We start from the raw sequence: 18,526 nt of genomic DNA on the forward strand, positions 1-18,526 counted from the left end.
AGGAAACAGACAAGAAGAGGTGGTTTTGCCATTGCCTGGCCCTACTTAGTTTCTGAGCTCTGACGAGAGTGGGCTAGCTGTCCTTGTGCAAGTAGTCCCACACATTTCATCCCAGTTTGATCGACAACAGAAAAAATCATAGTGGGAAATGTGCTTTCCAGCTGAAACAGACAGGAAACCAAACCAAACCATTTTTGTAACAAAAATGCAACAAAACAAAATTACAAAGGCACACCTCTACTAATACTCCTGAGCTTCAAGACTTTTGTCTTTTCATCCTGTTTATGTGGAGAACATGACCCAGCAAATACCCTCCTAGTGTACAAATGAAATCCAATAATGTCTGCCAACAACCAGACTGACCATATCAAATGCAACAAGCATCGCAGGCAGCTTCAAACTCATTCTCTGCAGCCATGGTTCGGGAACATCCTTTAATAATGGGTGTTTCAAGCCCAGTCACCCAAGCAAATTAATAAGACAGTTTAGAGGAGCTGGTAAGAGGTCCCTCCCCAAGACCTTTGTGCTTCTTTATCATCTGAAATAACTCTCTGGCTTATGTTTTTCAATTCCAGACGGTGCAAAAAAAAATAAATTGATTTTTAGCAACCAAGTGAAGATACTAAATCTTAAGAATGTACCATTTCTGTACATTCACCAAACCACTTGAACAAAACACTCTCATTTTAACACACCACAAGGGACAACAATATCAATCCCATTCTGGGAAAACACAGCTTTACAGGACATTGTTTATATATTCCAAAAATATATATCCCACACTTGTCAGCCAACACAGATTCATCAAGCGGTGTACAATCCACAAGACAGCATCAGGTGGATAGCCATGCTAGTCTGCAGAACTGAAGGATACTAGCTTTCCAGAAATTGGTGTTAGAACAAAGAGAAGATACCTGTCTGGGATAATTTGAGCCAATTAGAAAATCAGGCACAAAACCAGCTCTGTCAAAAATGGAAACTGTTTTTAAACCAACAGACAAAGGAGAAACAATAGTCATCTGGGGAAGAGAAGATGATATTACAGAGACCTACAGACAATTTAACAATCCTTTGCACTATATTAGAAGCACAAGGAATCCCTCTAAGCAGATTAAAAAAGAAATAGTGGGATTTATGAAGGAAGGGTTTCTGGAAGGCTCTCTTGATAAACCTCCACCTGATTCCTTCTAGAAGTCAAAGAAAAGGGTGCCCCAATTTTATTTTGTTACCAAAATTATACAGAGGCACCCTTCCTGTGCCAGTAAGACCCATAGTTTCAGGATGTGGGTCTATTCTAGAACCTTTGGCCCAATATTTGGACCTCTTCCTTAAGTCCTTCATCCACTATTGATTTTAATTGATTTTTAAAATCATATAAGTAATATTAAATTACATGCAGACGATTTGTTCATTATCACTTTTGGATTTAGTGTCACTATATGCCAATATTCCACAAGAAAGCACCCTGGAGATATTTTGGGTAGTATTACAGAAAAGAGATCAACATTCTAATCCCCACAAGATCCTTCCTTTGTCACACTGCTGAGTTAAGCCTAAAGAATTTTTTTTTCAATTCCAAGAAAACTTCTATATGCAATTTCAGGCACAGTTACAAGGTGCAACTTTGTACCTGAATTGACCAGCCTGTTTATGGTCAGATTGAAGATTAATTACTTCCTTCAAGATAATAACATCTATAGAAAATGTATTATTTTTTTACAAAAGATTCCTGGGTGACATCTTTATGATTGGGGAAGGAACCAAGGAATCGCTTATTAATTCTGGCCAGTTCATTAATACCATACATAGCACAATTAAATTTGCAATGACCTTTGATAAAGTTAAAGTTCATTTTCTGGATGTGGAAATTAGAAGAACCGGTTGCCACTTTGCAGACTATAGAAAGCCCACAGTGTGAATTCCTACTTAGCAGGAGATAATTTCCATCCTTACAATTTAGAAAAAAATTTACCATATGCTCAACTTTTTACCAATGCTCAACTTTTTAGACTAAAGAGGAACAGCTTCTGGCACAACTCAAGCTTTGGTTTGACCTTCAAAACACAACATGGTCTGGGACCAACATATGTGAATGACTGGTTACTCCCTTATTAACCTGCTTGACCACCACAGCCATCACCAGAGGCTCTACTTCGAGTGCCCCTGCCTCCAGAGATCAGGCAGATAGGTGGCAACTCAGGAGAAGATCTCTCGGATGTCCCATCAAAGCTCTGGAATGCCTTCCCCAGGTAGATCTGCCTGTCCGTCTCTGTTGTCATCTCTGTTCCCAAGTGAAGACTTTTCTGTTTCATCTAGTATCCCCTTATTGACTGCTCCTTCCTAATCAACAATTTATTTACTGTTTTTATGGTTTGTATGTATTTGAACTAATTTTTTTATTATTTTAATGATGTGTGTGTTTTTGGAGGGTAGATTTTCGTAGTTTTAAAAATGCAATTATATCATGTAAGTTTTAAATTGTTAGCTGCCTTGGTAGTCCTTGCACGGACAGAAGGTGGGATACAAAATTTGTAAATAAATAAATAGTTAATGCACAAAACAGATCTATTAAAAGACCATACCAGTACTGGCAATATTTACACTACTGTAGGAGCAGCAGTTGCATAGTGGTTAAGAGCAGGTGCATTCTAATCTGGAGGAACCAGGTTTGATTCCCTGCTCTGCTGCCTGAGCTGTGGAGGCTTATCTGGGGACTTCAGATTAGCCTGTGCACTCCCACACACGTCAGCTGGGTGACCTTGGGCTAGTCAAAGTTCTTCTGAGCTCTCTCAGCCCCACCCACCTCACAGGGTGTCTGTTGTGAGGGAGGAAGGGCAAGGAGATTGTAAGCCCCTTTGAGTCTCCTACAGGAGAGAAGGGGGGGGGATATAAATCCAAACTATTCTTCTTCTTCTTCTATTGTAAAACAGTGACTGCATTCAAAGCAGACTTGTTTACATTCAGCTACAAGAATAACACTGTGTTTTGTTTTCCACGCTAATCTTTTTTTGAGCTAGATGACCAATATTAATTAACTTTCAGTGCTTAGTCACTTTATAAGTAGGTGAAATATATTCATTCACTCACTAACAAAACCAATGAAATCATTTTACACTGTTTCTTTACGTTAGCATTAGCTAGAACCGCTAATTAATTAATTTAATGCACTGAAGCCATTTATGGTATTGTATGTTGAGTTCATATATTCAGGATGTTATTAATAGACATATATAATATATTAGAAGTGCATTCCTAATTGGGAGGGATGAAGGGACTAGGGAGTAGACTGAACTCTACGCCAATGTTTCTGACTTATGCCAGAATCATGCTGGTGCAGGCCCACAAACATGGCTATGTTGCTCATGAGTGCTGGGGCATCCCCACAGTGGCTGCCCAAGGCACAACTGAAGTGGAGGCCCTGGTGTAGTTGTGAGCAGATTGTGGGAGACAAACAGTTGGCTTCCAAAGCCATTTCAGCCTGGGAATGCCCCCAACAAAGGCACCAAGTTATGCCTTCAAAAATTATGGCATAGTATATGGCTGCCCATGGGATGGAAAAATAAGTAACCCCTGAATACTGCAGCCAAGCCCATGAGGCTGCAAGTAGCTCCGGATGCAGACGATGGGTGCGACCAATTATCTCCCTCCCCTGTGGTGGCTGAGCCCCTTCCCCAGCACCCAATCACGGCCCGCCCAGTCCTACAAAAGCCCCAGTCAGGATGCCTCACAACTCATGAGGTAGGTCACATGGCACGGGTCACTCTTGTTCCCAGGAAAACCTCTGAAGTGGCATAGGGTGCCTCTAGGAAAAATGGTTTTACCATAGAGTTACTGCCAATTCCTAGAGATACCCCATGTCACTTTCAGGTTTTTACCAGAAGTGTCACAGTGCTGCAGTCAGCATTGTGGCCCCATGACCCCAGCCCACCAACCCCCTGCCAATTGCCAGGCACCCTACGTATAGTAATAGGCCCCTTCTGCACATCTAGAGTAAATGTACTTTCAATCCACTTTCACAATTGTTTGCAAGTGGATTTTGCACAGTAAAATCCAGCTGCAAAGTGCATCGAAAGTGGATTGAAAGTGCGTTATTCTGAATGTGCCACAGGAAAAACAAAAGCTGGAGTTCAAACTTTGGTGAACTTTCAGGCTCTGTAGTTATAGTCTTGTATGTAATATACTTTATACCAAAAACATGGCAAACCCTGCTTTTCATGGAAGGATTGCATCCGGTACACCAACGAAAGCTGGTAAAAAGGACAGCATATTAAAGAGCAAATCTGTGGTCTTGAGCAGACCTAGAACAAACAGCATCCCCCAAAGATGCACCAATTAGTTTCAGGTATGCAGTTCATCAAGAACCCTCAGTTTAATGTACTGTCGAAGGCTTTCACAGCCGGAATCACTGGGGCGCTGTGTGGTTCTGGGCTGTATGGCTAGAACACAGCCATACAGCCCGGAAACCACACAGCAGCCCTCAGTTTCTCGACCAATGCCTTGCACTCAACACTGCAGTGGAAATGCAGAGAGGTTTGCTTGGGGAGACCCCGCTCAGCCATGCAGTGCATGAGGATCAATCACGTGAGGGGGGTTGTTGGGATAAAGTGGGAGAGAAGGTAACAGATGCCACCTTCAATTCCATGGCGACAAGAGTAGGATAAAAATGTAGCTCACAATGTCAGAGCTGGAAGGGATCTTGGTGCTCATCGAGCCCAAGCCCTGGTCAGAGCTTCATTCCTGCCACATGGTCACATGGTCCTTTGTCAGGGTCTTCTGGCCTTGAGGCAGCTTTCTCCTCATTTGTCCTTAATCTCGTTCTCCTCGTGCCATCCTTGGGGGCACAGCACAAGCCCGCTCCTGCTCTCCACAACTGCTTTTTGCAGGGTTTGAAAGTGAGTTCCTGACACCTGTCCTCTCCCCTGTAAAACCCATTCTTCCCGTTTTGTAGGCAAAAAAAAAGAAAAGAAAGAAATTTAATTTGCAACTGAGGATAATCCCCTGGCAAAATGCATCCTCCTCCCTCCCACTTTTCCTTCCCTTGAACACACACACTGACAAGTTGTTTTAAAAGCACCCTTTTAAAATCTCTTAATTAATTTCATTCTTTTAAGCAGAATTGTAAAAAAAAAATGCGGTATCTTTTCTTGTCAGTCCACTGACTGCCTCAATGAAATCCTTTTCATGTTGTCGACACTAATGCAAGAGACTTTCTTGGCTTGGTGCAATGGGCTTGCGGGTGAGGAGACCTGGCACGGCTGGCTGCCAAAGTCTTTGCCAGAGCAGGCAGCTGCCTTCCACAGGCATCTTAACTAAAGCAGGCAACTGCTTGCCCCAGGGACCATCACCAGTGCCCATGTCTGTAGGGTCTTTTTCCTCTTGGGTGCTAAATACTTGCTAAAACATGAACCAGAGTCCTTTCCCAGGGAAGGACAGAGAGCTTCAGAACAGCCCTGCTGGATCGCACCAGCAGTCCATCAAGCTGGAAACTGGACAATCAGATTCTCGGGTAAGCTAAGGATGTGTAAAGTGCCTTTAAGCCACTTCCAACTTACAGAGACCCCACAGTTATTTATTTCTTAAATTTATTTATTTCTTAAATTTATATACCGCCCGATCCCCGAAGGGGATGACCCCAGTTAAAAGACATCCTTAACAGCCCTGGTGAGGTCTTGAAAATTGAAGGCCGTGGCTACCTTTGCTGAATTTATCCATCTCACGTTGGGTCTTTCTCTCTTTTCCTACTGTCTTCAATTCTTTCCCATTGTCTTTTCTAGTGAGTCTTGACTTCTCATGAAATGACTTAGAGAATAACAGTCTCAGTTAGGCATTTTAGCTTCTAGGGAGTATTCAAGCTTCATTTGATCTAGAACCCACTTATCTGACCTTTTGGGCAGTCCGTAGTATCTGTAAAATGTTTCTCCTGGGCAGGCAGAAAGCATAGTGCTCCCTAAATGACCGGGGACAACACCTGCTGAGCTTCTTCCCCTCATTCCCAGCAAGGTGCTAAAGAGGACATACATGGTGTTTATGATAGCCACAGCCAAAGTGGTGGGATGGAGCAGCCTTAGATGACATAGTGGGACAACAATAGCATCTCCTCCATCAATGATGAGAATGGGGAATGATGGGAAGGGCAACTGAAACATGGCAACACAGAATGTGATGGCATCCCCTTCCTGAGATCAATCCCATTGATAACCAGATTGGGGATCTATTCTGTGTTTGGTGTTTTGCAGTGGCCTCACAGAACCACTTTGGAGGGCAAGCATCACTGCATTATACTCCATGAAAGTTCCTTCCCTTCCCAAGCCCCATCTCCCCAGCCTCCATCACCAAATCTCTAGAAGTTCCTAACCTGGAGTCAGAGGCATACTGGCTGAAAACCACACTCCGGGCATGACTGGCTCCCCACGCCGCCTCCCGGCTCTCTTGTGCACCTCCCTCCACAACTTACCTTGTCAGCTGGGGAGGGCAGGAGCTGGTGTCTGGAGATGGGGACAGCCAGAGGCGTCCTGGCCTGTGGCTGCTGACAGGGAGGCCAGGGAGGGAAGCAGCCGGCCTGCGGCCACCTGGCACAGAGGGAGCCACCAGGCGCTGGCTGGGTCCTTGCGCCCGGCCGGTGCCCAGCGCCCCCCTCCACGTGATCAAACAGCATGATCAAACAGGATATCCCATGTCCCCACTACCAGTACGTCACTGCCTGGAGTCGGCAGCCATATGCCAAGATGCTGGATATGAGGCCTTCCCCTGGGTACTAGCCTGAGGGCTAATCTAGTGGAGAGAATAGCACAAAAACCTGCAGTAGTCATGTGTCAGATGTTGGAAACTATAGAAATGACTCCTGTATGATCATGTGCATCAGAAACGCTTTTGGTTTTCAAGGATAGGTAGATTCTTTTCACTGCCCAACAGCCCCCAAAGTGCCCCCCAATGCCTGCTAAAACAGAGTGACGTAAAAAACACAACAGCTGCGAGAGCAATGGCAGCGAGAAGCGTCCTAACTTGTCAGATGTGAATCAAGGAAAAAAAGCGCAAGATCAATTATTTACTCCCCATTGTTAGGCAGCCTCTCGCTTTACCCCTGGAGAGGTCATTATCAGAGATTATCGACTAGGAGTTGGGAAACAGCCGTCGGCTGTGCCACAGGTCTCACCTCGCGCATTTTCCAACCAGTTATTCCCTCACTGCAAAATCCTCCTTCCAGTAGGACTCACCTCTGCTGTGTGAGTGTGAGAAGCTGAACATTCCTGCACTGTTAAATATTGATGCTTCCTTTGCAGGTCAAAGGGAGGTTTTTCGAAGACTGGATATACAGTAACTAATGACCTGCAGCCAAATTGAAATCAATACACGGAATCCTACTTGGCCTCAATGCTCCTCCGCTGCTGTCTCTGGACCCCAGGTCTCTAGACTCCAAAGCAATCTTGCCCTCTTGGTTCCCTCCAATCAATGCAAGCCTGTGTGACACTTCCCCTTTGCTTTTTCCAACTTCCTATCTTCTATATCCCCCTCTAGACTCTGTCTTTTTATACCCATCCCTGCCCTCCAGTCTGTTTTTCAGCCCCTCTTCACTGTGTATTCTACATCCTTGTCACTGCATGGCTGGGTGGTTGCTTCACCGGGAATGCAACTTGCTGTTCAAACCATGCTGGCTGCGCCTGCCCTTGCAAAGCAGAAAAGCACTCACAGCGAACTAGCAATAACACCAGTCCTATGGTCACTACCTCAAATGGACAGCTCTGGCCACTGCACCCATCCAGTTTGTTCAAGATCTTGCTCTCAGTGGTGGCAAATCCCAAGGAACACAAAGGTCCCAAAGCTTCCAGGGAGAGAAGCCACTTCCAAAGGTCTTGTATAATCCCTAGCGCAAAGTGCCATAATGTTGAGGGTGACTTATAGTAACCCCGCAGGGTTGTTAAGGGGGGAAGAAGAAGAAGAAGAAGAAGAAGAGGAGGAGGAGGAGGAGGAGGAGGAGGAGGAGGAGGAGGAGTTTGGATTTATATTCCCCCTTTCTCTCCTGTAGGAGACTCAAAGGGGCTTACAAACTCCTTGCCCTTTCCCCCTCACAACAAACACCCTGTGAGATAGGTGGGGCTGAGAGAGCTCCGGAAAGCTGTGACTAGCCCAAGGTCACCCAGTTGGCGTGTGTGGGAGTGCACAGGCTAATCTGAATTCCCCAGATAACCCTCCACAGCTCAGGCGGCAGAGCGGGGAATCAAACCCGGTTCCTCCATATTAGAAGAGACCATATTAGAAGAGACCAATAGAGGTGGCTTGTCATTGCCTGATTCTGTGTAGCACATCTGGAATGCCTTGGTAGTCTCCATTCCAAATGTTAACCAAGGTTGACCTTGCTTAGCTTTCAAGGTCTAATGATATCAGGCTTGCCTGAGCCATCCAAGTCAGGCACAGACTCCCTAGGAGGCCATGCTTGATATTCCAGTAATGCTGATGCCATTTCCATGTCTACTGGAAGGAAAAAACCCAACGTGCTCCTTCTCACCTTGAAGAAGGTCATGGTGGCCCCATCCTTCACTGCTCCATATTCGATTTTGGTTTGCTTGGCCAGATCTGAATCATTAGAGGCACCAGGAGTCAATTAGGGGACTCCGATTTCTCTCCACAGATCAAAAAGAAGGCAGCCAGGTTTTAGCCGAATTAGGTAGGAAGAAGATGAGTGAGTAGAGGGTGAAGAACCACCAGATTCCTCCAATGATCCGTGTGGAGAGTGCTTTGGGCATCAGCTCAGAACCTGAGAAGAATTGGGAGGAGGGAGAGTGGAGAGGGAATGAAGAGGGAAAAGGTGGGAATGGGAGAAAACCAACACGCATATATGGCAATTTCCAAATTCTCTTCTTTGCTGATGTGTTACGCAAATTAAATGAGCCAGGTGGTTGCGGACCAGGAAATATTAATCATTTCTTATCCATAGTAACATCTGCAGAAATTCCCTCCTTGTTGCTCCTGACCTTGGGCAGAGCCAGAATTTCACGGGGAACTTTCAAACCAAGGTAATTAACCAAGCGGCTCTTATGAGATTTAAGTAGCAAACCCTTCATGAACTTTTACGAGTGTTTTGTTCTCCCATTTAAAATAAAAGGCTTTTCTTTTATACGGATTGTTTTTCAAAAAGGCCGCACTCCAGGGAGATTCTTCAAACACACAAGCATTTTTTTAAAGAAAGGGTCCAATAGAGTGGAAGAGAAACCATCAAGGCCTAACGCTCTGAATAGCTGCGGGAAGATGGGAAATCAGAGCGCAACCATGAAAAAAGGTGTAACAGGCTTGTAATGACTTTGAGCAAACAGGGGCGAAGGACTGAAAGAGCAGCTCTATTTTTGGACTCCCCCCTCCAATGTCTATTAAAACTAGAGATGGGAAGAGGAGGGGGGCAGACTTTTTTTTGTCTGAAATTAGGGCACAAAGCGGTGCAGAACTGGACCACCACTGTAGCACATGTCTCATATCTGGATGTTGGAGATCTGGGGTCAAAACACTCCCTGGACATGAAGACTGAAGAATGTTAAGGCCTTGTTTGCAAGTACCTGTTACGCCGCCCCCCCCCCCCCCACACACACACACCTGTATACTGGATAATCAGAACCCCACACTGAGTCCCACATTGCTATTAACTAATAGTGAATAAACAGGAAGCTGTTGTCCCCACAGACAACAATTGTTTGTGCATGTAACCACTAGGCAAGCTAGCTAGCCCTACCATACTATCATATTGTGGTTTACTTGTTATTAGAGCTGCTAACCTCTGGGTGGTGCCTGGGAATCTTCTACAATAACAATTTATCTCCAGATGATAGACATCAGTTCTTCCAGAGAAAATGGCAGCTTTAGAGGGTGGATTTAAAGCTGCCATTTTCTCCGGAAGAATCTGTGGATCTCAATCCAAGTCAGAACTCTCTCTTTTTCTTTCAAAGGCAAGATTCAGTCCTGGATTTTGTGACATACTTATGAGCAGGGTTGCCAACTCCAGCTTGGGAAATTCCTGGAGGTTTGAGGGTAGAGTCTGGAGACGGGAAAGGTGTAAGGAGGGGAGGGAGTTCAGTATAGTAAGAGGGTGGATTTTACTATACTGAACTCCCTCCCGTCCTTACACCTTCCCCCTCTCCAGACTCTACCCTCAAACCTCCACGAATTTCCCAAGCTGGAGTTGGCAACCCTGCTCATCAGTATGTCACAAAATCCAGGACTGAATCTTGCCTTTGAAAGAAAAAGAGAGAGTTCTGACTTGGATTGAGATCCACGGGCAATCTCAAGTCTCCTCTCCCTCGTCAACCATTGGGTTTTGGCCCACATGCAAGTGGTACTGAACAGCAGGCTTGGTTTCTGCAGCAATACAGCCATTTCATGCCCCTCTCACTGCCTGGAAGCTCCCAGTGATTTCCTTCAAGGAGTTCTGACCCCTGGATTCCACTGGCCTGGTTGATGCCACTGGGATGGTTCTCCAGCCAGGACATTCCCCCTTTCTGGCCCCCTCCATTCCTCTGGGCAGCGGACCCTTCAGGCCCAAAGCAGGAACTGTTCAACGAAGGGGAAAGAGCTGCAATACGGAGCCCAGGAACTCCAACTCCGAGTGGGTCAGTGACAAAGATGTCAGGGGACAGCACGCTCCCTCTGCTCCACCCCTCACTACCTGCTCGGTAGTAGGGAAGAGACAAAAGCCACTCCTGACAAGCGCTCCTTGTAATTGTTCAGAGACAAACTCCCCTGTTTCAAAACTTATGTCTCCGCTTGTCAGCGTGTGATGACAGAAACTCCCCGGCACTGCCTGACTGCCTCATGACAAAGAAGGGAGAGGAGGCCCGACATTATTTTTCTTGTTACAGAGACTCTTTTTCTTTTCTTTTTTTGACAAACGCAGCTATGTATATCTTGCACCTGTCAACAAGGAAAACCCACACAACATGTGCATGCAGGTACACATCAAACAGAAGCAGCGTGAAGGAGGGAGGCCACATTGAATGGTGGAGGGTGGGGAGGGAGAGAGAAGGGAACAATCAGCCGTTGTACCTTGCTGCATCAGGGCTCCCATTCCGAACCAGAAACTGTTGAGGAGGGTGAAGTTATTCTCCACGACATCGGATCCTGGGTTGCACGGGTGGGCATCGTACCACTCATAAGGGCTAAACCTGTGCCCAGGGAAGACAGGAGGAGTTGCATCAGGCAGGTGTCCACATGGGGAGGGCAGAAGGGGAGGACCGCCTCAGGGCTGACAACCAGAGGTGACAGAGGTGCACCCAAGGGCCCTGCCTCTGCTACCGAGTGGCAGAAAGGAGATGCTCGTGGATGGTACATTTGAAGATGCCTTAACGTGAACCAGACCATCAAGGTAAGTATTGTCTACTCAGATTGGTAGCTGGACTCTAGGTCTCAGGCAAAGGTCACTCACATCACTGACTGCCTGGTCCTTTTAAATAGAGATACCAGGGATTGAGCCCGAGACCTTCTGCTTGCCAAGCAGATGCTCTGCCACCAAGCCACAGTCCCCTCTGTGTCTTGAGGAGACTGTTGCACCTCCACTGTGCCTCCTTCAGGAGACTCTAGCTCCACATTAGATAGGCCCATGCCCAGAGAAGCGTACAATCCACATGGCATCTCTTTGTTTACTTCAAAAGCCATCCACACATTCTAAGAATTTCCCCCATCTTCTATCTGCTCACGGCCTTTTTTAGTGACAGCTTCATTCCAAGGACAAATTGTGGGAGCCATTCCCTACTGACCACATTGTCATATCTACTGAGAACACAGAGGGATGCTTCCTGCTGCTGAGCTCCAGTACCCTCTCCCTTCAGCTGCAGCTGTGTGCCTGATGGCCTATGTAAATTCACCCCCCCCCCCCCCCAGTTTGAAGGTTTCATGATTAGCTTCACATTGCACCCAGCTATTAACACAGTGAATAGTCATAGGCCATTAATGCATATGTGCTCTTTGCTTTCAGCACATATTCCCCCCTTTTTGTTTGTGCAAGCATTTTCTCCTCTTCAGCACTGACCCCGCTTCCAGCTCTGCGATGCCTTGTGTTTTGTGAAACTTCTCTAAACCTGACACCCCACCACCACCTTCACTGAGAAAGTGAAGCCAATCCTGATGCATTAAGAATTCCTTTGTTTTTTCCTCCATCCTCCCTGCCTCCCTCTGGCCAACACCACAGTTGTTCCTCACTCAGCCACACACTTCCCTACCTATCTTCATTTCCATGCCACCTCCATTTTGGGACTCTTGGAAGTTTTTGTCAGTTCCTAGGTACTTGATTTTTTTTTCAACAGCAGCAGTGTATTGACAGAATGGTGAACTTAAGTGAAATTCACAAGGAGAAAATGGAGAAAGTGCACCCAACCCTTGGATTTAGCAGCATTTAGCTGCTACTCGTATGATCCTGCCTAAATGGATGGAGGAGGCTTCCTCGACCACAGGAGAAGCACTTCCTCCTCCTTCAAAAAGGATACTGATACTGCGGGAAGCAATGTGCTTAGGAGCTCCCTTCCACCCTATCCTGGCACAGACCAGGTTGGAGTGCTTCCACTTCAGGAGTCTTTTTTTTTTTTGGCAGTCTGATTTTGTGAGGTTCCCCCACCTTTGTTTTTTTTTAAATTGCAGTGTTAGAGTAAAAGTAGATAGCTGTTCTGAGCTTTGAAATCATGAGGAGGAGGAGGAGGAAGAAGAAAGGGGTGCTACATTTTTCATGCAATGTAATGGTGCTAGTGTTGCCTCTGTGTCCAGCCCCCTGAACACCCCCCCCCACACACACAGTTTCATTCCCACATGGAATTGAAGGGGTGCCTCTGGCTGAGGAGAACCATCAGAAGTGGTATGGGAAGAGCTCTTGAGAGGAACAGGGTTTGCTCTGTCACGCACTGCCGTTGCTTCTTCGCTGGATGGTATGAGCTGCATCACTCACCCCCTACAAAATGGCTGCAGCAGGAAGCTAAGCTAGGCACAAAATGGCTGCCACAGCTTAACTTCGGAAACACAGCGCAGATTCTTGTGCTGAGGCGGCAGCTGCTGCCAAAACAACATTTTAAAAATCTGCATAGTCAATCAGACCTTCAACAGTCAATCAGAAGGCTTGCTGGGCAAAAGCCCTACCTGGCCCCAAAGACTTCCTAAAAACACTTGGTGGGCACCAGAAAAAGGTTTTGGCAGGCACCACGGCACCCTGTTGGGACCCTTGTAGATTAGTCTGAGCATGTTTTCACTGACCTGGGTTACCCAGTACTCTTCCATGGGAGAGTAGGGATTTGATCCTGGTTCTCCCTGATCCTAATCCTACACTCTAACCATTACACCATGCTGGCTTTTCCGGCAGAATACTGACATAGCAATAAGTCCCCAAAGTCTCTCCTGTTTCTGTTCTACAGTCAAACAGGGACCGCCATGCACAGCCTGTGCACTGGGGAAGGTGTACAAACGGCAGCCTTACGTAAGCCAAGAGATGCTAATGTCTTCAGTGGTATTTGATCTCATTCCTCAGGGGTCTTGTACTTTGCAAGATGATGAAATTAAATAAAAACATAATTGGCACAAGTGCTTTGGAACCAAACATTAATTATTATCATCTCTGCTTTCTTCAAAAATTCCCTCTGGCTTTGAAAGAATAATACAGGCCTTCCCCAAATCTCAAAGCTGCAATCGACCCTGGAGACCTGGGTACCAACTTCAGGGTTTTTTTTTTTTTAGCCATCTGCTTCAGTCACTTCTCAGCATTTAGACAGACACCATGTGCCTCAACTGTACGAGGTATCCTAGAAGCAAACTGTTTTTTTGCAGAACAGCTACCCATGGGCTGACTGGAGCCGAAGCCAGAACTCGGTTCAAAGACAACCCTTCAATGTGACAGGGCTGCTTGGGAATCAGGCCTAGTAAGCTGCAATCCAAGCCCCATATCTGCACCAGGGCCTCTCTTACATTACAGAATGACACTGGCCGAAAGTGGCTACCCAAAAGACATCCAGCTCTGCCTCTGACCTTTGCAAAAGCTGGTGGAGTCAAGCTGAGAAGAGCCATCAATAAAACTTCAAAGCCCTATTGAACCTTGAATAGATTAAAGCACCACTTAATGGTTGCCAAGCAGTTGGAGAAGTGGTTTGCAATAATCACAACCCAGAGATGGTGCGATGGAGGCCTTTATCTGATGCTGAGGGTGGAGGCAAGACACTCCAGCTCAGACTTAAGGCTTCTGGTAATGTTGCCTTGAAAGCAAGAATTCAGGAGTCTGGTAAAGGTTAGGAGTGGTCCTCCTCCTGCTGTATTCTGGCATCTGCTCTATAGACAAAATCTCCCTGCACTAACTTTGGACACCCCTGACCTAGATGGCCTGGGCTAGCCCAGTCTTGTCAAATGTGGCTGACTTTGGACAGATTTAATCCAGGTTCCAGCCTGATCTTGTCAGATCTGGGAAGCTAAACAGGATTGACCCTGGTGAGTACATGGTGGGAGACCATCAAGGAAGTCCAGGGTCGTTACCCAGAGGCAGGCGATGGCAAGCCAGCTCTGTCTCTCACATTGAAAACCCTTGCATTGGCTACAACTTGGTGGAACTTTCCACCACAAATTGCAGGAGGACCCTTATCTGGATGGTCCAAGCTAGGCCCAATTTTAGTAGCTCTCAGAAGCTTAGCAGGGTCAGCCCTGTTTAGGATTTGGAAGGGAGACAACCAAGAAATTCGAGGGTCACCATGCAGAGGCTGGCAATGGCAAACCATCTCTTGCCCCAAAAGCCACATGAGGGTCTATCATGAGTTGGTCATGACTCAATGGCACTAAGCAACTACTAAACATCTTTGTAAAGGTCATCACTGTTTCTCCTCATTTAGAATCACAGAACCACAGAGTTGGAAGGGATCACAAGCGCCATCCAGTCCAACCACCTGCCATTCAGAAAATCACAACCAAACACTCCTGACAGATGGCCATCCTGTGATGAATTAATAGGAGAGGAGCCAAAGTAGAGAGATTCTGAATTGTTCGACATTAGACAGGGTGTTGAGACAAGGTACGGGTCTGTGCTCCATCCTCAGAAAAGATATCGGTTGTATTGCTCCCCCATTCCTGCCCCCAACAAGAAAAGATTCTCTTGGTGCATCAGGTGGTCTTCTCAGGGATGATAAATCTTCATGGTTGGGCAACGATGCCTCCAGACACCATTTCCATCCAGCCCTCTTTCCAAGTGATACTAAGCCGATCCAGATGTGGCAGAACAAATAAAGTCAGTCTGCTTCCAGCAGAGCTGATTTTGACAAGTGCATTACATGAAATTAGAGTATTAGGCACTAAGCTCAAGTAATCGCCTCCAAATGCTATAATGGCCTCAGGGAGCCAGCAAAGTTGTGCGCCGCTCAGAACACTGGGGGCTAATGGAGAAAACGATGCTGCCATTCTGGGTCCCAGGCTGGATAGGCGGTGACAAATGCAGTCTGAAAGGTGACCCCAGAGATGTGGCACACCAATGCTCGACACGCTCCCCGTCCCAATTAATTCCTATTAACCCAACATTGGGATGTGGGTGGGTGCAATTATCTTGATTAGGAGGCAGCAGGTAATTGCATTGGGCTCATTAATATGCACTGTTTCTTCTTTCTCTCAAAGAGCAGCATAGGTGGTATGGATTCCCCCCTCCCCAGCTAGTTCTTAATGGTGAGAGCTGTTGGGTTTGCTGTTACAAATACCCGCCATTAGTGAATATTTCAGTGTTCTCTCCCACTCCCCCGTTTTAAGTGCAGAATGTGCCCAGGGAATGAAGAAGAACTGGATAAGGAGACCCCAGGCCCAACCCATCCATAGATTCCTTATGCAGCCCCAGGAAAGCAGTCCGTGGTCAGCTCCAACATGTCTTCAAGCAGGAGACCAAAACATCACCATTTTTAAACAGAACGGGGGAGGGGGGGAGATCGAGAGAGCTGGCTCTCTGCTGAGTAAGAGAGTGGAGTGTCTTGTCCGACACCCAAGAAAGAATACACTGCAGCAAATCATTTCTGGGGGACACTTTTCTGATTCCAGTTTTTTTGAAGATTGCTGGTTGCTGAAGAAGAAAAGAAGAAGAAGAGTTTGGATTTATATCCCCCCTTTCTCTCCTGCAGGAGACTCAAAGGGGCTTACAATCTCCTTGCCCTCCCCCCCCAACAAACACCCTGTGAGGTGGGTGGGGCTGAGAGAGCTCCGAGAAGCTGTGACTAGCCCAAGGTCACCCAGCTGGCGTGTGTGGGAGTGTACAGGCTAATCTGAATTCCCCAGATAAGCCTCCACAGCTCAGGCGGCAGAGCAGAGCAGAGAATCAAACCCGGTTCCTCCAGATTAGATACACAAGCTCTTAACCTCCCACGCCACTGCGTAGGAAAGTCTCCAAGGCCTTAACCGAATCTGCCCTTGTTTATTTCAGGCACCTGAACGCATGCCATGCACAAAGGAGAACCATCTTTTCCAGTTGTCCCTCTGTGCTTTCCAAGCCTTGCCAATGCATGGGCATGTGAAAGGGCAACATGCTCCTCCCATTGTGGGGCAGGAGAATAGGAAAGATTACACAGCAGGAAGCTGATAAGCTTGACGCAGATACTCTCGGAAAAGGGAGGGGGGAAGATGGTTGGCAGACTGCAGGGCAACTGGGCTATTAGTGACCAAGGTGCTACATGCCGAGGGGTTGGACATGATGGTCCTTGTGGTCTCTTCCAGCTCTATGATTCTGAGGCAGAAGCACTGCGCTGACTTCCCGGGCAACCAGGATGCTCAGTAGAATTCCCACAGACTCAGGATGTGAGGAGTGAAGTGGGAGCCTATGCTTCCCACAGGCAGATATTCAAGGGAGCGCAGCCATGACTGCTGATGGTGCAACAGGTGAGGCTGGGGAGGAGGAAGCCAGGAGAGGAAAGCTATTTTTCCATTCCTGACAGGCAACTTCTTTTGAAAAGGATTTATTTACTTCTTGTACAGCTGGCAATGTCATGTAAAGAGTCGCCAAGAAAGGAAATAAATCGAGATATATGGTTTACCATAGAGTTTTTTTGAACTGCTAGAGTGTCTCCCATGTCACTTCCTGTTTTACCCGGTGGTATATAGGTAGGAAAGCATGAATTCTTCCCTCCCCCCATTTCTTGAGATGCCAGTAGGCAACAAGAAGGATTGCTGGGAGGCCTGGAATCCCTAAACTGCACCCATCTTCCATCATGGAACTCAATGTAGAATGCTGGGAGAAAGGTCCAAGGATGTTTCCCCCTGACTCAGGCATTAACCAACCTAAGACCTCCTTAGCTGTATCCAGGTGCCTTCAGATTATATCCTGACCCCATGTGGAAAGAGCCACTCTTGCATTGTTCCTAATCATCTCTAAGAAGAAGTCAAATGCAGGCCGGTGTGAAGAAGAAAGCAATCCTGGCCTCAACCTGGGCAACCAGGAAGCAGAGGCCTTGAGGTCCAATCTCACCACTAGGCTGTGGCATCTTGCCTTACCTGGCAATTACAAACAGTACGCAGCTGACTCCCAGGTATGCAAGGAGGATGTACATCCAAATGTCGGGAGACAGAGGGTTGAGGAACGAGAAGACGCTGGGATTGGTCCCATTGGCCTTCCGGTAGAGAATGCTGATCCCCAAAGTCATGAAGGGCTTGGAGAAGTCGATCGCCTTTTCCCGAATGTGAGTGATGGTTAGTGGCGCGACAGCCAGATCCGCTTTCTGTAGGGCCAAAGTGACAGGAGGGAGGGATGAAGAGAAAGAAAGCAGCTGTTAGGAACGGTGCAGGAAAAGCACGTGGACCATGGAACGGCATTCCCTGGGTATTGTGATGACAGCTGCATCTCCTCTAGGACCACTCTGAAAATCTAACAAATGAAATTAAGCCAGGAGGACAAAACCTGGCTTAAAACATCAGGTGTTGCAAGGGAAAGTTAGAATGAAAGCCTGAAACAGAGGAAAGAAATCTGAACTATCCCAAAGTGGCATGTTGGAATTTGGATTTGTTGAGACCTGAGGGGAATAACATGAGCCTTTCATGTGCATATTCTGGGCTCCTCATCCCTCCTTGTATCACCTATGTAGCCTCCTCCTTCTACTGAAACACAAAAGACTCTCCTTGAGGTTCTGGACCAGTCTAGGATGTCCTTTTCGATGCACCAAAATCCATTTTTTTCCACAAGTGATCCCACCGGGAAGCTACTGCAGAAGAACGCCAGCAGGTGCACTGGCCTAAGAAGAAGAAGAAGAGTTTGGATTTATATCCCCCCTTTCTCTCCTGAAGGAGACCCAAAGGGGCTTACAATCTCCTTGTCCTTCCCCCCTCACAACAAACACCCTGTGAGGTAGGTGGGGCTGAGAGAGCTCCGAAAAGCTGTGACTAGCCCAAGGTCACCCAGCTGGTGTGTGTGGGAGTGTACAGGCTAATCTGAATTCCCCAGATAAGCCTCCACAGCTCAGGCGGCAGAGCTGGGAATCAAACCCGGTTCCTCCAGATTAGATACACGAGCTCTTAACCTCCTACGCCACTGCTGCGGGAAGGTCTCTCACCCACCATTAGCCCTCTTGGG

The 18,526-nt window shown here is 46.9% G+C and overlaps 1 protein-coding gene across 1 annotated transcript in view; it reads right to left on the reverse strand.

Annotated features, from left to right (window-relative positions):
- Positions 1–18,526, reverse strand: part of GRIK3 (glutamate ionotropic receptor kainate type subunit 3) — a 253,820-nt gene that overhangs the window by 12,626 nt on the left and 222,668 nt on the right. Inside the window, 4 exon segments of the mRNA XM_048500433.1 lie at positions 8,504–8,578; positions 8,580–8,752; positions 11,026–11,144; positions 17,455–17,678. Of these exon segments, the coding sequence (XP_048356390.1) occupies positions 8,504–8,578; positions 8,580–8,752; positions 11,026–11,144; positions 17,455–17,678 (591 nt within the window).

The sequence above is a fragment of the Sphaerodactylus townsendi genome, linkage group LG06 (assembly GCF_021028975.2).
Source record: "Sphaerodactylus townsendi isolate TG3544 linkage group LG06, MPM_Stown_v2.3, whole genome shotgun sequence".
NCBI classification, from domain to species: domain Eukaryota; kingdom Metazoa; phylum Chordata; class Lepidosauria; order Squamata; family Sphaerodactylidae; genus Sphaerodactylus; species Sphaerodactylus townsendi.